Below are 26,689 nucleotides of genomic sequence, written 5' to 3'. Positions count from 1 at the left end.
CAACATTCTAATTAACAGGCATTCAACCACAGGTGAGTCTAATGATTCATTTAAGAGGTGTCCATCAGACAGGTGACTATATAAGGGCATTACTTAAAGAAAAGCCCTTCCCATTTTATGCTGTCAGCAACGGCTCCTCATGGAAGAGAAATGTCAGAACATCTGAGAAAGGAAATGTACTGCTCTATACTGAAGGAGAAGATGCTGCCATCACTCCGTGTACTTGGTCGTCGTGCACTTTTCCAACACGAAAATGATCCAAAACACACATCTAAAGCTACTGTTGCATTTCTGCAGAAGAACAAGGTGAAGGTGATTGAATGACCATGTCTCCTGATCTGAACCCAATCCAAACCTGTGGGGATTTCTGATCTAAGTGATCTAAGTTTTATTATAAACCTTAATTTCACGTTATAGAGTTAAACAAGTGTTCAATAAAACCCAGCCTTGTTAAAATTCTGGAAATTGTTCTTTTGTTCATTGAGCTACTGATTAAATTTGTACTTTTTAAAGGTGTCACGGTCCGGGATGGTAGGACCAAAATGCAGAACCCAGGATGACAAGAGGCAGGAGATGATATTTAAGAAAATCTTTTTATTTGCAGGATGAGTCCAAAACAAAAATAAATCCAAAAGGCTGAAGCCAGTAATTCAAAATGTCCAAAATATAAACTAGAGATAAAAAAAAAAAACTAGAAATCACGAGAAGAACCAGGAAACACTAGAGCTAGGAACGAGAGACTGACAGAATAACCACAATGGACCGACACCAAACAGAGACAAGACAGGGCTTAAATACACAGGGAGAACAATTAAGGAAACATGAAGCAGGTGTGTGGAGTGAGGGCTGGAGGGAAGGCAGGTGACACAAATGATCCGAATGGGGAAAACAGAACCAATGGAGGGCAGATAAACCTAAACATAAAACTAAACCCAAGACTGAGGGAAGGACTCACACACACACTAAGCTGGGGAACAAGAGGCCAGAGCTACAACTGGAAGGGCAGAGGATAACTAAATGAACACCGGTCCTGAGGGAATGAGAAGAAGGCCTACAAACAGAAGACACATAATAGAGATGCAGACAAAGGACACATGAGGGTGCCATGAGACACAGAAGGGAATCAAGAGAGGATGGAGAAACATCAGGAGACACATGAAGGGAAGGACAGACGCAGACCATGACAAAACGGGGGTGTACTCATTTATGCTGAGCACTGTATAACCCAAATCCTTGGAAGCATACATGGAAGTGGGTCTCAGTCTCTGGGTGACGCCATGTTTCCTCCTATGTGTGCCTGGGAGGAAAAGATGCATTTATAGATTTGTAACAAACGATTACAAAACTTTCTCCATTCATAAATGTTTTACACATTTACCACTTTGCTTGTTGTCAGTGATGAAAGGGAGTCTGATGTGCTTGTCATTTTGCTGGAGGTTGAACGATCTGACGAAGTACTTGTTTGAAAAAAGGGATTTTTGACCCTAAAGGCCATCCATTGATAAAGTATTACTCAAACACAAAAATACTGCTTGCTTGCAATGATTTAGGTATGTACAGCTCCCTATCGCCAGGGAAAGTACGCACCTGATTTCAATCAGCAGGTCATTAACAGGCATCTGCAGAGCCTGATGAGCTGCTGCACGGGGGATTCAACCAGTGAATCTTGTGTGTTGGACCAGATAACCACTCAACCTGCTGGATACCGGTAGCCTAGTGAACTAGACCAAATTCTTGCTTTGCAAAGAATGGTCTAGGCATGCTCCATTGGAACCTCAGCAAAAAATCACCCAGAAAATGTTGACCAAATGCTTGTTCCCTGGGTTTGGTGTCATTCAGAATACTTCCTTTTACTCAATACAATGATGATTTTCTTTTAAGGTGAGGCTTTGGAGCAGCAGCCCGATGTGGCCGTGAGCGAGATCCCAACCATCCGAAGGCCCACTAAAGAAACCATGTGGCTGGGACCCAAAGAGAGCGCCGTACGCCAACACAGACAGGAGATGAAGACCAAAATGAAGACCAACAAGGTGGAAGAGGTGAGACCTACTCGGCCCAAACAGGTGAGTCTATGTAAAACAATTGTACAATTAGTCAAACGTTACAAGTTTTATATTTAATCACTGTACACTACTACTACTACTACTAATAATAATAATAATAATATTTTTTCTTTAGGTAGAACAAGTTACTGGTTCTTCGTTTAAAAAAATTGCAAAGCAGCACTGACATAACACCAGCGTTATTTCTAATCCATAAAATACTGTGGGATGCAAAAGTTTGGGCTGCCTTGTTAATTTTGATGATGTTCCTAAATTAATCGTTGGTTGTTATGATAAAAAAAATTCACACAGTGAAATTTGAGAAGTGAAACGAAGTTTATAAGATTTACAGAAAGTGTGCAATAATTGAACAAAATTAGGCAGGTGCAAACATTTGTAAACTGTTTCACTTCTCAAATATCACTGTGTGTCTCCTATTGATCCTTTGCACCGACGTCACCTAATCACGTGGGTCCACCATGCTGGACGATAAAAGCCTGTAAACAGTAGTGACACGATTACTAAACAAAGGGAAACGTAGAGCCTGAAATTGTTTTTGCGATCAAAACAAAAGCAAAACTCCTCCAGCATTCCTTCAACTACTTCATGCCCAGTTCAGTTATCAGAAGAAGTAGTGCATCTAGCGGGGGCTCACATAGAGCGGTATGTTAACTAGCTTACCAACGTTAGCTTACGTTCTCTCTGCAGCTGTTCACCGATGTAAACATGTTGCTGACTTTGCCTAAATTCACCCCTCTGGATTTATAACATTATGTTATAAACAGCATTTCACTTTACACCAAAGCTGATTTTTAAAAAGTCCGGATCCCTACCAGCTTCTGTTGCTGGTGGTGTTACCGGGTTCAGCTGCTGCTCTCACACCGGAATGAGAAGATCTCTGAATGCCGACGCTCATATAAATAAAAAACATAATTTTAACACACGTAATCATACATCGGAGCTTTAATATTGTTAATAATTGTCTCGCTTTACACTACAGTGGACGGAGCGCAGCCTCCGTGGTGAAATACCCATCCATCAGGATTATCAATAACTAGTATAAACCAAGCCCCCACAATGGAGCTCTCAAATTGAGTCAAACCCGGAAGTACCATAAATTGCAGTTCCACCCTCATCCGCTAGCGGCTGGTGTCAGAAGCGAGCAAATACTCATTGACTCCCATGTTAAAAATACCAATTTCACAGCAGAAATAAACATGTTTACAGCCTAGTACCAAAACATGTTTTAGGTTTAATAGATCTAGTTTACACTCATGACAACTCTGAGGGGGGTGAATATTTTTCTCACTCTTCTGTTTAAGTGTATTAAAAGCCTAAAATTCTGTATAATTAATGAGCATCAGACCCACGTGACCACAGAGCTAGCTCCGTGGAAAGGCCTCAGTAGAGCCTCGGTCTGGCTTGGAAACTGCTCCGGGATTTTGAGTCTCTGTGTTTGTGTATTCTTTTTGGATATTTTTAGTGCAATTGTTGAACAAAATGACTTGCTGTGGCATTAATTGCACTAATAGAGCGTCCAAGGAGTCTCCACTTCATTTTTTTCGGTAAGTAAAATTATATTTATGTATTTTAGGTCACTGCCGAGCTGAGCTTAGATTTTAACATGTACTGTTTAACCATGAAATTTAAATGTAATAGGGTAAAACCCAGTGCATTTAACATAATGCTGCACGTTAGAAAATGGGTTGAAATATAACTTGTTGGTGGAGCTGGGTTCTGACTATCGGCTTGTGGAGCTCTCGGGAGACCGATGTTTTCCACCCGGTTCTCCCCTTCCCGCAGCTCGGCGTATCTCTGTCTGATCGCATTTTCTGTTTGATGCGCCGGGCTGCCGGCTGGGTCTCCCTGCAGCTCGGCGCATCTCTGTCTGATCGCGGCTTCTGTCTGCTGCGCGGGCTGACGGCTTGTGGAGCTCTGGGATGGGAACCTTTCCACCTGGTTCTCCCCAGCGGCAGCTCTGCGCATCTCAGATCGCAGCAGCGCTTGTCTGCTGTGCGGCTGCCAGCTTGTGGAGCTCTCGGAGACCTCTGTGTTCCACCCGGTTCTCCCCAGCGGTCAGCCCGGCGTATCTCTGACTCAGAAGCTCTGGTGTTGTGCACAGTTAACTCCGGTTGTAGCTAGGTTGCTACCTCCGTTAGCTTAGCTCCCACCTCCACGTTAGCTTTGGGTTAGCTTCAGGTTAGCTTGTAGCTAGTTCGACTGGGTGTCGTCAGTTGATCCCAGCCTTACAGCCCCACCCTCAGCTCCTCCTCTCTTCCCTTTTGTGGAATTGTCTGGGCTTGACGGAACCTGTGACACGGTCAAAATAGCGGTGGTGGCCACTTCCCATTTGGCCTCAAAAACGTGATATTGGAGCCTATGGAAAGGAGATGTCCAGTATATTTATGTCGATGGTATAAACACATCACATTTATCCCTGTCCCTGTCTTCCTTGTGAAATAAATGAACGTTAATCTTACCCGTTAAAAACATGTTTGTTGCAAATCTGACGCCTGCTAGTCCGCTTGATGCAGCAGTTTGTCTCCGTCCTCAGTCTCCATCAAAGTTATTAAAAAGAAAAAACTAGTTGAGTTTACGTCCTTGTCTATTAGTGCAGCCAACCACACAGCAAGCTAAAACCATTTTACTGTCAAATCAACTAAATAAAAGCGATAAAAGGCTACAAACTGGCTTGTTTTGACTACCTCCACTGGAATTTCTATGGGTGTAAACGGTCTTTTTGCCGTCTATCATGGCGAAGGGGGCGGTCACATGAGTGGCGTGACGTCACGTGCAAAGGGTCAATATGATATATTTCACTGGCATTTTTTATCATAACGACCAACGACGTATACAGGAACATCATGAAGATTAACAAGGTGGCCCAAACTCACATCCCACTTTATTTTTGTGTGTATGAAACTAAAAACTAGAAATTCCAATTTTCTGATGCTATAATGATTGTGATGAATAAATTTTGAGTGATCGTTGAATGAAAGCTCTAAATTGTGATACGTTAGCCAAACGTCCCCCATTTAAATGTATTAAAATTACATATCCCTCTCTGCTGTTCTTCAGAAGCTTTCCTTTTAAAGAAAGACTCATCAACAAAACTTGGGTCAACAATGGGAATTTTCTAGATTTTTCCAATCACTGCTAACCTCACTGACGCTAATAGAGTTAGCTTTGGTTTACTCATTTTTGACTTAGTAACTACTGGTCCCATTGAACCTGTGGGGTCAACTCGAATTGTTGCCCGTTTATTTAAATTTTCATTAATTCATTGGGTTTATATGATGTCCAGAGCATCCAATTAGGCTATGTCCTGAATCAACTAAATTTGTTCTAAAATATCTAAAGCATTAAAGCTGCTTTAGTGAATTTAAAGAACAAGCTAGGTTTTGATTGCAAACATGGTCGCAGAACACTCACCCCTCTCCTTGGGTATCTTCCCTGAGACGCTTATGCAAAAACCCAGTTTAGACGTCCCACTGACGTGGTCTGGACTGATGGATTCAATATAGACATGATGTGCACATCCATGCGACACTGACTGTTAGCAGGGTTATGTCAAAACCAAAAACCCACTTTTCAAGAGGAAACAAGATGGTGCTAAACACCAGTTGCTGTTTTCTAGTTCCAAATGTCTGACTGTTATTATTTGTTTGATGTTTTATAAGATCACTATGTTTGTGTGTGGGTGAGTAGGTGTTGCTTCCAGTGCTCAGACTCTTAAAAAATACAACCTGGCACCTTTAACCCTCCCACTGTCCTAATGGGTGTGACCCCACGATAAAAGTTGACCATTGAGCAGGGTTGATGGTTTATCCCTTGGGTCCATGTGGCAGGGGGGAGGACTGGGTACCACCTCACCCCTGCCACGTGGACCTCAAGGGATAAACTATCAATCCTGCTCAATGGTCAACGTTCCTTGCGGGGTCACCCATAAAGACAGTGGGAGGGTTATGCCAGAAATCATGGCTTCTGTTTTGAAACGCTGAACTGTCAACAACTCTGTCTAAATTTCAAATACTTTGTACTGAATTGGATATAATTTATTAATAATTGAATGCTTTTGTGAGCCTTAGGCCTATGGAATGCAGTTCCTGGTCCAAATATGGCCCGAGGGCCACCAGTTGAGTCACTGGGTGTTTCTCAATGCCAAGGAACCTTGCCTTGATGTCTTGGCCCCGCCCCGGTTGCCTAGGAGATATGTCATCGGGAGCTGCCAAGACGTGTTCTAATGTTAATTTTCTACCGAGGCGTGTGTTCTCCGTTTGTTAGCCGTTTAGCTAGCTGAGCAAGGACACACGGCAGGTGTCTTGTAGCCTAGCCTTGGTCAAAAATTACCCAGAATACACAGCGGTATTTTCAAAAAGATGACAGATCAGAAGCCGTCAGCTACTTCGGAGACGAATTTAAAGTTTAAATGTAAGTCAACTAATTTAAAATGTTTATTTTTAGATCCAAAGAAGTTATCTGTGGTTGGTTAGTTTTTTAGTAGTTGCAGCTTCGGTGGCTCGCGGTTAGTAACTCACTTATATTTTTAATTTAATAAACATATACACAATTTAAAAAGTAAAAGGCTCATTACATATTTATATTGAAACTAATACGTACAAAATATAACGTTATCTCCCATGTCACGTGACGTTACGTGACCGCCATGGAAGCCGTGGTCACGTGATGCAAGTCTGTTCCATTTAACCGTTTTCTTTGACCAAGGAAGGACAGTGTCCTCGTAAGTAAGGCGCCTGGCCTCGCAAGACATCACCTCGCAAGGCCAGGCGCCTTGACATTGAGAAACACCCACTGCTTTGAAACATGTGAAGTTTGCTCTAAAACAGCAGATGACTGAGAGCCAGCATTTTCTGCTGTATCAGCCTCTAAATGATTATTTGGGAATAAATGATTACAAGCAGCTGGTGGTCAGAAAAATGCTTCAATTTTACATTTAAAATAAAAAAATTGTTGTAGGTTAATGAGTTGGTTATGAAAATGATTTTATCCACCTAAAGGTCAGTGCATCAAACCTAAACAGCTTTACCTGCCCCCAACAAAACAGTTTAATGGCTATTACTCTGGTTGTGCAGCACTGTGAGGTAAACCTGAGGTCATTGGCAACTTTTTATTCAACTCTGGCAGGAACGGGAATTTTCTCAGCATTATTTTGTGGATGATGTTTCTTTGCATTTCATAAAGCTAGTTAAAAATTGAGCCTGTTGCACGGCGAACAGCCTGGAGCTGAATACGTTCTTGCCTAGATGGAGCTTGGGTTCTGCCTGAGTGAAAAATATACATATTTCTGCTTCAAATCAGTTCATAAAATCTCAGAAAGTGGATATTTGAACAGTTTGTACAGAACTTTTGGTGCGTCAGCTGGTCAGGCGGCTCCAGCTCACCCACATGCCTCTATGTGGACATGAGACTTTTGTTGTTTGTGCTTTTTTTAAGACCCAGTGTCAGCAGGAGCTTGATCTGGTCCTGGAGCGAATATCCAAGATGCCCTTCAGAGATAACAGAGGTCCACTGGAGGACCTCTATGCATTGCACATCCCTAATTGTGACAAAAGGGGGCAGTATAACCCCAAACAGGTAATTTAGAGCCTGTACTGACTAAACATCCAGGGATTTGTGTCATTTTAAACACAAATATATTTGTTTTAGTGCAAGATGTCCCTCCATGGTCAGAGGGGTGAGTGCTGGTGCGTTGACCCCCACACCGGCCGGCGTATCCCATCGGCCCCGACTGTCAGGGGTGACCCAAACTGCACCCAGTACCTCACAGGGCTGGAGCTGGAGCTCCCCGACCCAGACCAGGTCTAGTGTGGCAGAAAAAAAACAAACAAACCAAAAACTTGGGGAAAAAAATGAGTAAGCTATTTCTCTACGTATGTCTGTCTCTAGCTCATCTGAAGACGTTTTAAACAATTTAAATGATAGAATCAAAGATTGAACTTCAAACTAAATCTTAGACTTGGGTTTTTCAGAAGGAGGGTCCGTAACAAAGCTACTAACTGTGACTGCTCAGTTTTTGGATGTTTTTAGTTCTTTTCTTGCTCTAGCTTGCAGACTACTGTTGCTCCCTGTGTTCTACTCTAAACCTGTGAGTGTGCCTGGCTTTTATTTTGAAGTAGAAAATGTTCAGAGAAGGAACATGATAAAAAATAAAAGATAAAAAAATCTACTTGTGCTTGTTTTTATTCTAATGGATATGCCACACTGCCCTCTACTGGTGATTCTACTACAACTTAACAGCAACCTGTCTGTTTTTGCTTACTACCAGAGATAGAAAACACCCACAGGGCGAACCACACGTTTATCACCAAACACACATCTGACTCAACATTTTACCATCAAAGTGCAGATATGACAGATATCATATAAGTGCTGACGGGTAATTATGTGAGTACATGAACTTTATTTAAATAGTGATTTGTATAAACATAAAATAATGTATACAGTTACAGTATGGGGTGCTGATTGTAAAGTAATACATAAAAAACAAACAGCAAAATTATTTCACGTTTAACTTCAAAAAGGTCAGTGTAACAGATGTATTTTTTTTAGAAAATCCCAATGGTATGACCACATTTTTAAACATACCCAAAAAAGCATTTAGGTATTTATCATAAAACGTTACATCTAATTGAAATGTACAATTTGTAGCAATTTTAAACAAAAAATTTAGCTAACATGTTTACGCAGACCAACATAAAACAAAAATATCCTACCAAAATAAAAGCTTAGACTAGAAACCCTACGACTTAACAGCTAAGAGTAGGTTCAATAATTTATCACTGTGGGTTCTCTGCATATTAATGATTGATTCAAAGTTAAATCAGCTCACACTCCTAACATCAAATGTACTGGTGAGATAATTTATCCAGACTTATTTTGAAATACTACTTTAGTTTTCAGAATTAGCATGTTAGCAATGAATAGGCTAGCAAATTGATTTAGATTTCAACATTTGGAAATTATTTTCGAACATATAAAAATGTAACGTCATTTAGTTTTTATCCTAAACATTATAGTTGAAAGACTACTGTGGTCAAACACACTGAAATCAGAGTATTCATTTACAAATATATTACCCAATTATACAGGCGTGATAAACATTCCCATCATAGAGTTCACATTAATCTGTTTTGACTGAGATTCTGAAGTGCTGAACATTTCTGCGATATGTTTATATGAGCTTGAACTGACGGCATAAGAAAAGTGTTTACTAGAAAAGATATAGGCTGATGTGCCACTGTCAAAGGAGGCGTTAATATCTAAAATTATACTAAACATTAGGAATATAACTGAGAACAAAATTCAAACCACAGAACACAATGCTGTCCTTTGTCAATATATGTTTAGCAGCGCTTGACTGGAAGATCACGATAGACTGTCGAGAAATCACATCCACACCTTGAACTGATTATCCTTTTTTTTATTTGCTAAGGTGTCCCTCATTCTGCAACACGATGGACCCACATGCAAATCAAGATTCAAAGTAGTGCGGGGCGAAAGGCACTTGATTTACATAAAAACTCAGCAACCTTGCTCTTTGTGGGAGAAAGGACCCGATGAACCCTGCGAGCAGCCTACCGTTTTGCATGTGTGGTGGCAGTGAGGACCCTTCACATGGAAACATAAACAGCACAGGGCCTTTGCATACAATTTGTGTGCAAGCTGTGAGAGAGAGTGTATTCACACACTGTGTGTGCTTTTTAAGTAGAGAGCTAAAAAAAAACTCAGGCCTTGCATGCACGGTTTTTCTATTTACAAACAATACAGAGAGATTTTGGTAACACTTTTCAATAAGGGTCCCTTTATTAGGGTTACTTAATCCATCATTAAGCATTAATAAAGAAATGGTCCCTTTATTAATGTTACCATTGTTAACTGTAAGTGCCCTTAAAAATGTGGTTGACCGAAAAACCGTTTTATAAATGTTTTTTCTGATCATAAGTGGTCACTTAGTTTTTCATGCAAGCTGAACATGAAAAAAGTCTCCTACACCTTCGCATTAGCCTCTGATAGGAAATAGACGGTGAAACTCTAGGATTTGAAAATCCTGACAGCTCTACGTCAGACTGTCACTTAACATTCACTGACTCACCCATCTTGACTCACAACGGGGAATGTAGCAAGCTACTTTAAGCTAACCTTTAGCATTAGCAACTTCTCCACATGATAGAAGCTCCACCAGGTTTGTGTTAGTTGTTGAGATAAAACACCCATGTTGCAAGTCAGTGGTAGAGTTGTGCTGCTGTTATCAATTCTGGGCGAAATGTCCCCCCGCTCTCACATTTGACAGCATTCCCCCACCCCCTGCTCTGAGGGCCTACGGTCTGTTGTGTATACTTAATGTAATAGTTTACTAATGCAATAAGTAACGTCAGTAATGGGACTCTCATTGTAAAATGTCACCAAGATTTTTCTTCACGAGTGAGCTTTGCTTATTTTGACTTTTCTAATGGCTGGTACAAGGGATGCTAGCAACAGGTTAGTGCAAGGAAGCTAAAAAAAAAACAAAAGAGGTAACTAAGACAAATGTGAAAAACAGTCGTCTAGATTGCCTGAAGAATTAACCCTCTTGATTTAAGTCACATTTTTCAAGCAGTAGCTCGCAAGTTTCTGCTGAAAGTGGCAGAAAGAGGAGCCAAAGGCTACAGCTAGCATACTGTGGAAATGCTAATATAGCATGCACTATTGGAGATAAATTTGGTAAAACATTAAGCCTTGATTTAAAAAAAGTAGGCTTGTTTTATAAAAAGATGAAAGAAATGTAATAAATTACAACTTCAAAAAGTGGGCAGATTTAGCTAGCTGCTTTTATTCAGTCATTATTTTTCATGAAAACAGACTTTTTTTAAATTTGACTACATGAAATGATTTTAATCACTTTAATGTGTTTTTTCAATTCTATAACTTTTTTTTTCATTCACGTGGTCCTAGTTGTGTAGCTTTGGTTGTGAAATCCCTGTTTGACAGCTTGAAATGTTTGTTAGCTTATCTTATCTGTTCTCCTGAGTTTATTTGCCATTCTGGCAAACACACAAAGTTAATATCAACTTACAATAACTTGTAAGGGAAATGCTGTACTGAACAAAAGTTGAAAGAGGGAAGTTGGAGCTCAAAAATATGACTTTGAACCTCGACGCACTCAAATTGAGAGATTAGCATGAGAACCTAGATTTGATGGGAATTAGTCAATTTTTCAAGGTCAGTGTTAAGAAATATTTTCAAAATCATGAAATTATTTAAGTTTTTCCCAAAGATAGAAACTGGAATTTTCTTAGGAAAAAAAATCCCAAAATTTAACAATAGTAAATAAGAAAAACCTCCAGTTTAGACTAAATTGACTCAGTATATATGAATGTCTGTCTCTTTGTGGCCCCACTTCCTGTTTTACACAAAAACTGTGTGCCATTGTGAAAATGTGTCTTTCAATGACTTTTTGAAGTGAATTTAGCAGAAAACTGGGGTTGCTAAACTCATATTGACAGTGGAATGCCACAGGTGTAAATTTTCACTGAAGCAACCTTTTCTGTTTGGCTCCACTTCACAATGAACAGCGCGGTCCATCACACTCTACCACATATAAAAAGTGTTTGTGCTTTATGCTCCTGATTGTCAGCCATTAAGAGTTCTCGCTTGTTTGGCAGGATTTAAGAGGAAACTCGTTCACACTCATTCGTTGCTGTTGTTGCCACCGTCCAGATCTTTACATTGCAGTCCTCCACCGGCGTAGTTGATGCTGGGGACTTTATCCCCGAAGCGGTCCACGCACCAGCAAATACCACGTTTCCGACCACGAGATGGCTTACACTGCAAATGGAAAGAAGTTACAGAGAAGTTGTTTCATTTTAGATCAATTGTGGGAAAATATAGAGTTAAAAGATTAATTCAAACCTGTTTACGCTTGAAGAAGCCCTTTCTGTCACAGTTGGGTAAGTACAAAGACACTGCCAACACCCGAGAAGAGTCCTTCATGTCATGAATTACACTATCTAGTTTTCTCTTGCAGGGTCCCTACACAAACAGATTTAAGCCAGTATGTTACAGAGTTTAAGCTAAACATTTTTTAACACAAATTTTGATCGTCTTACAAACTCTGGCTCCAGTTTGTAGGGGCTGGTTGGCGAGAGCTCTAGGTTACCAGTGGGTCTCAGTCTGGCCAAATGGTTCATGCGATCCTTGGCTTGCCTCATTGCCAGGTCCTTGAGTTTGCTGACGTGACCTATATGTAAGGGCACCCTGGTTTGTATTGGCTCTTCAACACATCAGGGTGATTTTGGGAAGACAAAGACAAACAAGAGAAAAGGGATCTCATTAGTTTTCTTCATTTCTGGCAACAAAATTTTCTTTCAAAATGTGTTATTTTGAGAATTGCAAAGGCCCAAAAATGTGCAATTCTTCAAAGTTTAATTCAAATGAAAACCAAAAGAGACAAGGCTCAAATAAAACTAAAGAAAGAAGCAACCTACACTTGATTCATGGGATTACTATTATCAGAGAACCCTTCCTGCACACTGGTTGGTAATTTTTACTGAAACAGTGCAAATTACAGACGACTGGATTAAAACACCCAGCGATACCAATTCTCACCTCACGAACTTAAATGAAAAGAGGTGTAATATTAGTCATTTGCAAGCCAAGCCTCAAAGCATTTTTCTGCTGCTTTCATGAGATGGTTTATAATAAAACACACCGCCACCTGGAACCGTAACAGCAGAAAAGGCTGAAATTAAAAAGCAAAGCACACACACACACACACAAGGACACAAAGCAAGAGAAACGTCACAACCCAAGGTGATGATTTCACTGCGCTGGTTTGATGCTTATTTAGCACACTTAGTGGCGACTGGCCAGTTTCGGGCTGAACGTGTTGACATAAGGGACAACACAGCCTACATTTATGGCAAGTTAGGTTGCCACTCTGGGGTATATGTAGACCAGAGCTTTTAAAACTTTTATAGCAAGTGACCCAAATTAGATATTTAGTCTCAGCCTGGCACCCGGGTCTGTGCAAACATACTATTACTCTTGTCATGTGGCAAGCCACCAGAAACAGCCGCAGCCCATTTTGGGTCCCAGCCCCCTATAGAACCCCTTGTGTGCCTTTGCAAGAAAAAAACAAAATAAAAAAAAAAAGCTCTATTTCTTTGCAAAAGTTTGGGGGGCCACACCAACCTCGGCACTCACCTATTTCTCTTGTTACTCCCACCCTTGGCTCATGCAACCACAGCTGGGGCTTGCCATCCCTGAAGTACTTTAAAAGATTTCGTCCAGCCCTAAACACGCATTAGCCTTGTAAGCCACGGCCGACCCAGTTGCACTGCTGTGTCACGCAGCAGAAAGCCATTTCTGCACTGATGTAGTCGCTAAGCTACTAAGCTAACAAGAATGGTGAAACAAGGTCATGGCCTTGATGGGAATGGCGATATCATCCATCCTTTCCCTGGATTACAGTTCTGTCAGAAGAAAATAAAGGATGTGGGAGTGTCCAACCAAGTCTTCACTTGCTAATCCTCTAGGTTTTTTTTTATTCCCAGCTGTGCTGACTGATCATAATTTTCCCTTGAGAGCAAAGTCTCTGTATTCTGCAAAAACATCCGCTCTACTTTCCTTGATGTATTTTCCTTTTTCACCCATAATGTTTTTTTACTGGAGAATTAGAATAAATATTTTCAGCTGATATTTGAGCATGTGTGGGCGATGTATGGTTTGAGGACTGGGGGTGTCATGTTCTTGTGTCTCATTATGTTCCCCAGCTCTCTCTAGGCTTCCCTCATGTTTCCCCCTAGTCACTCCCTTGTAGTTCCTATTTGATTTTGTATTAGTCCTCCTCTAGTAATTGGTTGTTTATATTTGCCCTTAGTCTTTAGGTTTAGTTATTCAGTGTTTTATAGGTTAATGTTTATCTTCCCTCCTGCTTAGTTCTTTCCCCCATTTAGGTTATTGATGGCACCTGTCTTCCCTCCAGATCTCACTCCTCACACCTGTCACCTGTTCCCCTGATTACCTCCCTCTGTGTTTAAAAACCCTGTCTTGTCCCTCAGTGTTTGTCGGTCCGTTGTCTTTTGTCAGCGTTGTTTTTGTCCCCCTCCAGTTACTATAGATCCTGGCTCACGTGAGAGCTTTTGTTGTCCACAGAACTTTAGATTTTTGACCTCGTGTCCTATAGTCTTTGTTTTTCAGTTCTCATTCTAATAAAAGGGTTTTTTATTTTAAACAACCTCTCCTCAGAGGGAAATTGATTGCTGTAGTAGCTCAGAAAAATAACAATAATCAAGTCATCAAAGAGTTATTGTATATTACAATGGCTGTTGGCAGGAAGGATCTCCAGTAGCGGTCAGTGTTGCAGCGAAACTGAAGAAGCCTCTGACTGAAGACACTCTTCTGTTGTCGGACAGTTTTGTGAAGAGAATGCTCAGGGTTGTCCATAATTTTCTTGATTTTCTGGAGAATCCTGCTTTGCATTATCTCCTCCAGTGGTTCCGAAACTCTGGCTGAGTCCTTGAAAGGGCTTGGAGTTCCTCCATCTTGTTGGCCAGTGATCTCACATTGCCATTATGATCGATGGAAGAGATGGTTTGAATTTCCTCTCTCACTGTCTCCATTTTGCTCCCACACTGCACCCACGCTTCTTGCGTTTTAGCTCATTTGGGATTTGCGGCTTCAGTTGAGGTATTATTTCAGCCTTTCCAATGTTAATCAGCTGCTCCCAATTGTAAACCAGCTGTTGCCATGGTTACGCATCATAACGAATGCTCAAAAAGTGAAAAAAGCTAAAAATAGCAGTAAAAATCCTCCAAGCTTCACAGCACCAGAAACAGAAAAATAAAGTGTCCAAAAAATACCATTTTTCTTGAGAAACTAGAATAAAAAATGTCCAAGAAAAGGCAAAACTTACATATAGTCAACAGAGCTATTCCAACATGCAGCCGCCCAGAGCAGCGCAGTGCCTTGAGTTGTGGTGTTCTGCATTTTGGGTCCAATCCTCCTGCACTCGCAGCGTGACAGGGGGCAGCCCCTGAAATATGACAGCCTGCCCCCTTGGTGCCCTCAAACAACTTGACATGAATAAAAGATAAACCATAATCACATATACTAAAGGATTATTGTATTTTCTTGACTGAGCACGGTAACTATACCACAAACCTGTCCTGACTGGAAATAGAAACAAACAACAAAAGCCCTGGAATGGTCTTACTGAAGAAACATATGTTAACAAAACATCCATCCATCCATTTTCTGAACCCGCTTTGTCCGCTCGGGGTCGCGGGGAGGGGCTATCTCCAGCGGTCAATGGATAATCAGGCGGGGTACACCCTGGACAGAGAGCCAGAGACACACAGGACAACCACTCATGCACACACACACACTCACACCTAAGGACAATTCAGGCCTAGTCCACACGTAGCCGGGTTTTTTTAAAACGAATAACCGCCCCTCCAAAAACTTGCATCCACACCGCCTCGTTTAAAAAAAAACTCTGTCCACACGTACCCGGATAAATACGTTGTTAAGGACATGCCAGACCTGTAGGCGGCAGTACTTCCCCCGTTCTTAACCTCGTCCTTTGTCTGTGGTCTTCCGCAAGGAGCAGTAATTCTGCTTGCAAAAACAAACAAGCAAAAAGCGCTTGGACAATTGATAAAGCGAGCGCAGCTCTGAGGGCATCCATGCTGTCGGCTAGTGTAAACACAGGTCGCACACGTGATGTCAGCATTTTTTTGTCGCGGAAAGTGACGTTGCGGACCTTAAAATTCCGGTTTTGTCTGTCCACACGCAGACACCCAAAACGGAGAAAACACAGATCTTCACTTTGGCCGGAGTTTTTAAAAAGATCAGTTTTCGTGTGAAAAAACTCTGTTTTCGTGTGGATGACAGGCCAAAACGTAGAAAAATATCTACGTTTTGGCAGATCCATGGCTACGTGTGGACAGGGCCTTAGACAGACCAATCAACCTAACAGTCATGTTTTTGGACTGTGGGAGGAAGCCGGAGTATTCGGAGAGAACCCATGCATGCACATGGAGGACATGCAAACTCCATGCAGAAAGATCCCAGGCCAGCATGCGAACCCAGGACCTTCTTGCTACAAGGCAACAGCTCTAACCACTGCGGCACAGCGCCGTTAACAAATCAATCAACAAAAATCTAACTAGTGTTGCCATAGAAGATAATTGTTTATTTCTGTCTGCACGTTTGCAGATGATGTGATGATTTACATAAAACCATTTCAGCCTTTGCAGACTTCTTCTCATTTTGCAATTTTGTCTCTTAACATTTTGAGATTAGAAAACAATTTTTAATATCAGTCAGAGATAACCAGAATGATGATTTCCTTTATTAAAGAATAAAAAATGCTATCAGCGTCCGCCCTTACGAAAAAGTCATTGATCCTTCACTGTTTCAACTAATCTAGATTTATGGTTCACGGTAATGGAGGAGTTTTGTCTAAATCTTAGTTGCAACTCACATTCACATTCACATTGGAGAATTTTTCAACATAAATGGTCTGTTTATGGTCAAAGATCAGCCATTCTAGCTAGCAGAATTCATTGTTCGATCATTACACTGCAGTGTTTCTCAATTACTTTCTGTGAAGCCCGCCCCTAGGATGCATTTTATGTTTTGCGCCTTCTTGCAGGAAAATTGCAGTGTGCGCACTTTGAACTTCACTTAGTATATCTCGAACGGGGGTCAGGGGGTGCATGGTCTCTCATGCACCCCCTTGCCCCTCCTCCTGCCTGCACCCCATTAATTGGGAAACACAGATTTACATGAAGCTATCCAGGTCCTGAAGCAGCAAAGTAGTCCCAGACCATCACTCTAGCACCCCCATGTTTGACTGTTGGCATGTTTACTGCTCATGTCACACTGTGAGGACTCCAGAGAGATGGTACACTGTATGGTTCAAGATTTCAGTGAGCCAAACTGCATGACGTCTTGCTCTAGAATGACGTACTAATGTCAGAAAAGGGTTGCGTGTTGCCTTGGTAACATGCACCACAAAAAGCTGAAAAGAGAAAAAAGCACTGCCGTTAACACGTCTTTTATTGGACTCCGAATCGAACAACTCCTGCGTGTAGCTTCTTCTGTTGCGAATTCTGTCGTATTGCACTCCCCACTTGTTCTTTGCATCATTCCCTGGGTGTTTTTTCGTTGGTCGTTTGCAGATGGGGGTCGTAGGTTTTCAAGCAGTGCTTGAAGACTGTTGGAGGCTAACTTTTGTTGTGAAGGTGCTCATTAAGCTGTTGCTGAGCCGGCCACACTGGACGACCACAGACGTGCAAATCATCTCCATGTTCATCCTTTTTTGTCATGATTCTGTTCAGTGAGAGATTTGTCTGGGATGGCCAAAAATGCAGTGTGGTCTGGCTTTAAAGTTACTTCAGATGAAACCACTCTCTCTCTCTCTCTCTCTCTCTCTCTCTCTCTCTCTCTCTCTCTCTCTCACACACACACACACACACAGACACACACACACACACACACACACACACACACACACACACACACACACACAATCATGCTGGACCACTAGTTTCCATCCCTCTTTGTTGGAGCAACAACTGTATGAAAACACTGTGGCAAATTTGAAGCTGAAATTGAAGTCTGAATGACAGCTAGTGCTCAAACATGCATTCCGGAGTGTGTGCACGTGTTTTTGGCTCAGATTCAAGATCCCTTCACGTGTTGATAAAGTCAGTACTCTCAATCCTTGCGTGCGTGTCTGAGTTTCTATTTTTTTTAAACATTATTTTGTTTGCGGACAGAACGCCCAGCAGGAGCTGCAGAAAACTGGCTGATGGGCAGACAGATTGGGGGGTGGTGGTGGTGGGGGGGGGGGGGGGGGGGGTCGGTAACCCACGCTGCAATCTGCTGAATCAGTGCACAGCGTGACATGATGGGAGGAAGGAGGGTAGCAGGGACTGAAAAAATGGGTGCAATCGGCAAATATCTCCACTTATTTTGCAAGTTTGGCTGAAAACATCAAAAATAACCATTTGTGTGGCTTGATTACAAAATCCATGAGAATTTTTCCGTTTGGGAATGGGGCGGGGGGGGGGGGGGACGGGACAAAAGTGGAAAAGATGAAGAGGAATCATCGCCAGATGAAGGAAAGGAGAGAAAAAGTGAGATCATTGAGAGGACAAAAAGGTGGGTTGGATGTGGGAATGGGGACAGGTAGATGTGGGAAAAGAGGATCAGAGGAGGGGATGAAGAGTTTCTTAGGACTCAGGTTCCTGTTCCTGTTTGATTAGCTCTCTGATAGTTCAGAGGTCATGGGGTCATAATGACAGGTGCTTTATTGTGAACTATACTTTAGTACTGATTCTGCATTTGACTTGTTTTGATGAAAATGTTATAAACATTACTTCATTTGCAGAATTAAATGATGCACTTAGAAAAAAAATCACATAATTCGGGTGTTTACATGCAAGAAGTAGCGATTACCTTTCGGTGGATGCAGCAGCCTGTACACCTTCTCGTTCCTGCACACCCCCCGGCCGTGCAGGAGTGCGTGCAGAGGCTTCTCCTCGCCGTTCTTGGGCAGGCAGCGGAGCCCGCGCGTGCACGGCCCGCTGTACACACCGCACGACTGGCCCTCTTCTAGCGCGCACGTCAGGCAGCAGCCGCAGCCAGGCTCTTTTACCAACTGGCAGCCCACCGGCACCGGTGGGCACATGGACAGGGCTTTCTGCTCGCAAGGCTCGCACGGCACGTAGGACGCGCCGCAGCCGGTGATACTCAGCAGTGGAACCAGCAGGAAGGGCACGCGCAGCAACATCATGGGTGCGCTTCTTCTTCTTCTCAGACTCCCTGATTATCCGCTGAATCCTTTATTCAGTAAAAGTCCAAACATCAGGTGTGCAGCGTCCAGGTGCTCTGAGCGGCAAGGTGGAAACAGCCTATCACCGCATTTGGTGCGTCAAAATCCACACCAAGAATTTCAAATAAACTATATCCAGGAGGAAAAATGTGTTTTCCCTTCTGGTTCCTGCAAGCTTCTGCAAAAGTGGGAATAAAAATCAAAGAGTTTTCCAGCCGATTTCCGCCTCCACCTCTGAGGGATGTTTTACCCACACTGACAAGGAGCAGAATGATCATCTGTGGCTGTCTGCACGCCCTTTTAAAATAAGAAACAGCCAGAGGCGAATCCTACAACGATGGGCATGTCAAACGGCGGGAGGCGCACTTGTCGGATCTGGGATGCAGATTTGTCAGGGCGGGGTGGGGGCCTGGCGTGAGTCCAGATCTAGCAGATAGCGATTTAACCTTCCCCTCACCCCCATCCAAACTACTTAGTTTCTTGTTCGAAATTTCCCATTAGCCATGTTTGAGAGGAACAATACAAGAAGAAACACATTTTTTCTTGCGCAATTGGGTTAAGGTTAGGATGGGGGTGAGAGGAACGTTAAATTGCAAGAGGGTAAAGATCACAGTTTGCTAAAATATCAGTTTTACCGCAGACATCAAAAAGAGACACTCTGGCACATTGCATTGCCTCCCGACGCGTTGGGGCCTCCAACGCGTCCAAAAGAAGCACTTGGTCACCCTTTGTCATTTTTAGACACTAGGTGTGAGAACGTGTTGGTCCAGGAAACAACAGAGAACATCTCAGTTAATAGAAGCTAACTGTTGGCATTAGCGACTCCACTTCACAGCAGAACTCCTCCAGGCTTGTGCTATTTGTGGAGGTAAAACCTCAACAAAGCAGAGCAAACAAGTCAGTAGTTTTGTTGCCGCTAGCCAATCAGAGGACAGACGTCCAAATATCAGAAAGGAAGACTTAAAATCCTGCCATCTGAGGCACACCTATGATGTGGGTCACTTCTACTTCCTGAAACTGGTGCACCAGAGCTTTGTTTCCTCAGAGGGCATTCCTTCCTACTAGAGACCACTGCAAATATATTGATTAAACAAATGCCCCAGATCTGTGAAAGTACTAACAAACTATACAGACATAGTTAGAACTCTTACACAGATTTTTGAATGTACAATTGTGATTTTATAAATGTAATTAATTTACAAATATAATCTTGGTAACCTCACAACTTCAGCACAGAAAACATTGGTGGGGGACCTCCTTGAAGGACTGAGACCCCTGATTGGAAACCACTGCTCTAGGCTACCTGTTTCAGCCACATATGTCCTTGAAAATAATTAGATGTTAGCACAATGCAACATTGATAAAGAACCAATTGTGGATGGTGCAAACCAATAGGGTGTCAGAATGGTATGTTTACCATCCTATCTGTAGATAGGATCCAACACGTTCTGACTCCCAGCACGTCAAAAACAAACGCTTGGTCAGCCACCCTCCACATCAGACCCCTGACGCCAAAAGTGCCCTTTTTCGTTACTTATGACTGCAGATCCCAATGCAGCGTAAAACTGACGTGATGGGATGTCCGCAGCCAGGGCACCAAACAAGCTCATTGTACCTCACCTTAACCTTATCCTCTTATTTAACCTTCCCCTCACCCTTATCCTAACCTTAACCATCTTGCTAGCGAACATGTTAGTGATGTGTCCATCACTCTAAAAGCCGGCTCTATGAAGTGAACGGCGGGAGCCGCCTTGTCATTGGCCGAGTTTGGACCGAGCCAACGCGAGGGGGAGGTTTCAACTACCACGGTGGAGGTTAAAAGTAGAGGGTCGCTACTAGAAAACATTGTTGTTTAAATCAGCCTCTCCCTGTACGTGGGCAGTTTGCATATGTTGGTGAATATCAAGCATGCTTTTAGAACAACTTTGTTGCCAGAAGTGCTCGTAGACCCGGTACTATGCCATTGGTTTCAAATTATGTGAAGTATAATGGGCTTGACACACGGGAGGCGACATCGCCTCTCCTCCATTCATTTTCAATGAGACATGCGCAACAAAGCGATAATCGCGGGTCTCCCTCCCACCAAACGAAACGCGAAAAACGTGAGTGTGAAATTTTGAGCTTGTGCACGTGTCGTGCACAGGCGAACCAGCGACACAATCCCAGAAAGTTGAAATATTTTCAACTTGTCATCACTGTCGCTCGGACGAGGACCAATCAACGGAGGTTTCATTCACTGACCAATGAGCGGGCAGGATGCTCCGCACATCTCCGAGCAAACATGAAGGAGAAGTTGATTATTATGTTTTATGTAGTAAAATCAGAAGTAAGACTTCACATAACTCTAGCAGTACCTTGTGAAACATCATATCTACCACTTTTTAAACTCTGAACCACTTAAATAACCTTAATTCCCTCCAACCTGACACAGCCAAACAAAACAACGGAAGTTTTGATTTCGCCATGGAACAGAACGCGTAGACGGCGTTGCCGCTGGCCGCTGCCGCGGGTCGCCTCCCGTGTGTCAGGTAATAAAGCAACAGCGACGAATTTCTCTGATCGCGGTCGATTGTCGCCTCCCGAGTGTCGAGCCCCTAAGAATGGTAATTTGGTGTCCCGCTAGCGGTGATATGTGATTAGCGCATCAGAAAACTGACTTGCAAAACTACATTCCACTAAAAAAACAATTTCACCTGCTGCCACCGTTTTAAACTATACAACCGCAATGATTTACTCCATATGGTGTTTGCTCTTTATCTGGAAACTTTGTCTTTGTGCATTTTTTAAACAATGACAAGACTAAATAAAATCTGAGTAACAAGAGTTTTAAAATGGAAAGAATAGAAGGTAGAGATGAATGCGTAAAGATGTAAAGGGTAGAATAAGAAGTTGGCAAATAGATAATTATTCAATACTTATGTAAAGTAACTAAGTATTTGCACTCTGTTACTTGACACCATTTAAATCTAAGCAAAAAAGCAACATGAAGGTGTACATAAAGTCTAAAACACAGCGTACAAACTAAAATGTCTTGCTAAAGTACAAAGGTAACCTAGAGCCATTGGCAAGCAATTTGCAAGAAATTCCTACAATTGGGTTCATGACAGTATAACTACTCATACAATTTTGTGTTTTCTGATGTCAATTAGCTCTAAAATAGATTGCATCAGTGAGTTTAAACTACTGGGTTGACCAAGCATCATCCATGACTCACTTTGCATACAAACTGATTGAATGAGATCTTTATTTAAAACTCTGGTATTACCTGTTGATGTTTTGCCTACTTTAACTGTTAGCAAAATATCTCAAAAACCATTTTAACAACACTCTCAGAAAGTAATCACTGTAAATTGACTTTTATGTTTTGAAAATGGTGATCAAATTCAGGGGCAGCATCCTTAGAAGGACCTGGCCAGTGCAGTTAGCATAGGTCGGGCCCTATGTTGACTGTGAAGATTAGAAGTGAGTGGCTGTGAATTTGGACTGACTAACCTTCAAATGTATCACTACTACTGGAAGACAAAGTGAACTGTTCTCTACAAGGACTCGGCTCTCATTGTTTACTTTGAGAACCCATTCAAAAGATTTGATTTGTTCATAAGTGTCACATCACTGAACTCCTGTTACCTTTGAATGACCATACTTGTGGATTTTCAAAGGCTTTTGTGTTTTCTCTCTACCACTTCTCAGATTTAGCTATAAATCAAGTTAATCGAGTGAATCTACTGAAGTATTGTGGTCATTGGTGTACAACTGTATTAAAGGTAAAGTGTTTACCCTCTCCCGTATGTAAAAGAACCGGGTCCATATGGAAAACATCTGGCCACAGACCAGACCCAGTGGTTGTAGAATCTTACAAGCTCTAAAATCGATGTTTGTTGTAATTCATTTTCCAGATGCTTTACTCCAAAGTGACTTAAAGTTTAACCAAAACACGTTTTTTTTTTGGAAACCGATAGCCTGGCCAGCCATGCCGAAGCTTCCTTATGGGAAGCATAGGGTCCTGGGAACTCTCCTATTCAAATAACCCCACCCCCTGAGAATTCTAACTGAGCCAATCGGTGCTGAGCAGCGTACGTCACACGCCACAACACTCAGTTTCTCATAAACAACAAAGATAGCGCCTGAAGCGGAGTTCGCTGTGGCTCTTTCCTCTGTTCTAAATGACTTGAGCATGTCTGTAAAACCACAACAAGAGGAAGCGCTGAAAGCTTGTCTTGTAAAAAAAAGATATTTGCGCCGTCACTAGACTCCATCTTTGACTTTGATCTTTTAAGGCACAGCAGTAGCTCAGGAGGTAGAGCGGGTTGTCCGGTAGTTGGAAGGTTGCAGGTTCGATTCCGGCTCAGGACAGTGAATTCTGGTGTTGTGTCCTTGGGCAAGACACTTAACCCACGTTGCCTGCTGGTGAAGGTCAAAGGAACCGGTGGCGCCTGAGCTCGGCAGCCTCGCCTCTGTCAGTGCCCCCCAGGTTAGCTGTGGCTACATTCACCAGTGTGTGAATGATAAACGATACACTGTAATATAAAGCACTTTGGAGTCGTCCGACTCTGAAAGGCGCTGTACAAGTGCGTGTCTTTTATCATCATTCTGATCGGTTATTTTTAAGCTGGCTAGTCCCGCGCCTCATGGTGCTTTCTGCCTCTGAGCATCCAGTCTTCTGTGTAGATTAGGCAGAGGGCAAGTCTGGCAGGCCAGGCTAGGAAACCGGAGTACTGGGAGTAAACTCGCGTGAACATCGGGAGAAGATGCAAAGTCAACAACAAAAGGGATAAAGGTAGGATTTGAGCCTAATTTCACAATGAAAGTATCGACGGCAGCGGAGCGTCACTGCTTCAGTTAAATCCTTTATCGTCTATGGGCTGTTTCAAACCAGCAGCGACACGACAATTTCCAGGCGCGTCCCAGAAGCGGCAAGCCACGGCACGCCAAGAATAGGATCAGATCAGGTTCTGTTTTTGCCGCGAGCCACTTCTGGGACGCATTTATTCCGCAGTTAACATAGGGCTAGACAGGAAATCACACACTGTTTTAGCGTAAAATCCCTGGCAAAGAGCTCAGCGAAGAAGCCGTGACACTGCCAAGAGTCTCCCGGATTGAAAAGGACCACTTTGAAGTTCGTGAATAAACCAGTCTGCTGCCGTTTCGCGCCACTGATGCTTCCAGCGTGAAACCGGGGTAAGACCTTTGAGGCAACAAGGCTACCAACTGAGTCACCGTGTAATTTTTTTTTTCAAAGCTACTGAGCTATAACTTGATGTGCTAGGAGCTGAAAGCGAACTGATTGTGCAAGATCTGTTTCAAACAGTGGTATCCAATTCCTAAATCACTGGAGAACTCTAAAGACAGAATCATTGGGTGTATGTCTCAGAGATACCCAATCAAAGATGGCCTCCTCCGCCAATCAACCTTATAATTCATCCAGTTCTTAATAGACGATGCTAGGCTTTAATCACATTTTTAGCAACATGTCTTGATATTTTCCTTTTCCCATTGTGCTTTTTTTTGTCACTTAGACACCCAAAAGTAAGTTTGATATGCCATCATCTAAATTTGACCCAACATTTCAACATAGATTTAAGTTTGAAGATGTCAACTTGAACAGTTTGCATCTGAATTAAACTGCAAGAAGATTAAATAGTTGATCTTAATGGGAATTCTTGTACAATAAGACCTGTACAGGAGGATGAGAAAATCTCAGTTTCCTCCCGTGTAGCTGCCATTTGGATCCACTTTAAACCCGACTAAACCAGACACCCTTATATGTCTTGTCAGAATCTGTTTGGTAAAGTTTAACTTAAAATGCTCAGAGTGTTCCAAAGTTAAGGGTGGGTTTCTGCATGGGAAACACGAAAGCTTTATAATTCCCCTCAGATATCATTCAGTCTCGCTGTTCTGCCAAAGTATTCCAGCTTTAAACATTCGAGACATTCCATCTTAAGCATAACAAATTCTCTTAAGATGTGCTCGAAGTTCCAGATCGGGCCTTGCGAACTGCACTCATGGTGACCTCGTTTTATGACTCGGTGAGGTCCGGTGAGATGAGTGGTCATGAGAGAGCTCATAACTCACTTGGTGTTTTGGCAGACTGTAATACAAGTATGAGGATTTCAGATGATGAGCACGTTAGCAAACAGTCTCCAAAGGGACCAAGATGAATTATTTTATTACTTTTGACCCAGGTCATGTTCTTTCTCTTGCTGCTGTTATTTCCTAATTATTATTTTTATTTGCTTCCAACATGGTACTGTAGTACCATGCATGTATAAACCCAGTGTCAGTGTTCGTAACCTCAGCCAGTGCAGAAACTGACCTTTTAAACCCACTCTGATTAAAGCTTTTATTCTCTTGTTGCGTCAAGTTTCACTTCCTCTTTCTCCCTGCAGCACCCCCCACCCATTTGAAATGCTGCCTGCAAATTCTCTTCAGATCATTCGACCCTTGTTTGCCTTCAGTCTTGACCTTCGCGCCGTATCAGGTGGCAGACAACGTCACAAGTGACGAAAAGGTCAGTTCGGTGTCGCACACTCAACCGTTTCACAGCTCCCGTTACGTCCAGGACCTCAGAGGCGAAGAAAAGAGCCTTACTGAACATTTTTCAGTAGAAGGGTGGTTTTTAAAAGTATGAGATGATCACCGAGTTTGGACGTTGTAAAACATAAAAGGATGCTGAGCTGGGTTAACAGATGGACTAACGTAGGTGGGAAGAAAGAGAGACATACAGTCAAAGGGCCACTTTATTAGGTTGCTAGTACCTGGTTGGACCCTCATGCCTCCACGTCCATGGACAACTGTGGATACAATGAAGTTTAACATCACCAGTGTGAAAATGAGTGAATGACTGTAGAGTGAAGCCAGACCTGTCCCTTGTGGGGACACCTCACAGAAGATTGGTGATTGGTTGATGCCAACCTGGCCACTAGGTGCCTTATGCTTGGTGCATGATGTGCGTGGATGAAACCCCAGCACTAAGTGGCAAGCTTTGGAGTCTTTGGCATTGATGAAGTGTTATACCAGTTCAGCCTGTGTGAATTTCCAGTTCCACCACCACCCAAAGGTTCTGGACTGGACTGAGATCTGGTGACTGTGGAGTCCAGTGAAATCATCCTCATATTCTAGAAACCAGTTAGAGATGATCTGAGCTTTGTGAGATGGTGCATTAGCCATCAGAAGATGGCTCCACTGTGGTCAAATAGGGATGGACATGGTCAGCAAGAATACTCAGGTAGGCCGCGCTGTTTCAACCAGGTCCAGGTGGTACTGAAGGGTCCACAGTTACATTAAACCACCAGCAGCTTGAAGAGTTGATACATGGCAGGATGGATCCATGCTTTCATGTTGGGTGACACCAAATTCTGACCACACCATCTGAATGTTGCAACTGATGTCCAGACTAATCAGACCAGAAAAAGTTTTTCCATTCCCCTTTTCCTCGCTGAACAGTTCAGCTAAACTTAGGTCGGCTCACCTCCACAAGGGTTTCTGTTCCAAGTCAAACGGAGACACGCCTCTAATGGGTCTGTGTGTCATAAAGCTGGGGGGGGGGGGGGGGGGTTGGCTGTGGCACCTGTGGTGCTTGCGATCTTAACATAAAAGTAGCGTGAGGTGATCTGTATGCTACACAGAAACACAACACAGCAAAACAATGGTGGTGATCTTGAAAATACTGCTCAATCTTTGGCATTTCAGTCTCTGAACCCAAAAATGGCTGCAGGCAGAAATCTCTGGAACAACAGTGACTCCCTTCCCTAGCCAATCAGTAGACGTTCTGGGGAAAACACCAAACCACGGTGTTGGAAAAGGC

At 42.6% G+C, this 26,689-nt stretch overlaps 2 protein-coding genes across 2 annotated transcripts in view; one reads left to right on the top strand and one right to left on the bottom strand.

Moving 5' to 3' along the window:
- The window catches only part of igfbp2a (insulin-like growth factor binding protein 2a), a 31,976-nt gene extending 23,747 nt beyond the window's left edge, over positions 1-8,229 (top strand). Inside the window, exons 2-4 of the mRNA XM_015946687.3 lie at positions 1,882-2,063; positions 7,497-7,637; positions 7,710-8,229. Of these exons, the coding sequence (XP_015802173.2) occupies positions 1,882-2,063; positions 7,497-7,637; positions 7,710-7,868 (482 nt within the window). The 3' untranslated portion in view covers positions 7,869-8,229. The remainder of the gene's footprint in view (positions 1-1,881; positions 2,064-7,496; positions 7,638-7,709) is intronic.
- Positions 8,230-11,497: 3,268 nt separating this feature from the next.
- Positions 11,498-19,071, bottom strand: igfbp5a (insulin-like growth factor binding protein 5a). Its single transcript, XM_015946688.3, has 4 exons — positions 18,510-19,071; positions 12,149-12,312; positions 11,952-12,071; positions 11,498-11,867 (listed from the first exon to the last, which is right to left on the bottom strand). Exons 1-4 carry the CDS (start codon positions 18,844-18,846, stop codon positions 11,730-11,732), a joined length of 759 nt encoding a protein of 252 aa, XP_015802174.3. The 5' UTR covers positions 18,847-19,071; the 3' UTR covers positions 11,498-11,729.
- Between the last annotated feature and the right edge of the window lie 7,618 nt (positions 19,072-26,689).

Source organism: Nothobranchius furzeri, chromosome 2 (assembly GCF_043380555.1).
Source record: "Nothobranchius furzeri strain GRZ-AD chromosome 2, NfurGRZ-RIMD1, whole genome shotgun sequence".
NCBI classification, from domain to species: Eukaryota; Metazoa; Chordata; class Actinopteri; order Cyprinodontiformes; family Nothobranchiidae; genus Nothobranchius; species Nothobranchius furzeri.
Note: the sequence above shows the minus strand (reverse complement) of the source record. Positions and strands in the feature narration are given on the sequence as shown.

Coding starts and splice junctions, on each gene's coding strand:
- igfbp5a (XM_015946688.3), bottom strand. CDS start 18,846: ATGATGTTGCTGCGCGTGCCCTTCCTGCTGGTTCCACTGCTGAGTATC. Junction 12,313..18,509: donor GCTGCTGCATCCACCGAAAG/GTAATCGCTACT, acceptor GATGTGTTGAAG/AGCCAATACAAACCAGGGTG. Junction 11,868..11,951: donor GCTTCTTCAAGCGTAAACAG/GTTTGAATTAAT, acceptor TTCCATTTGCAG/TGTAAGCCATCTCGTGGTCG.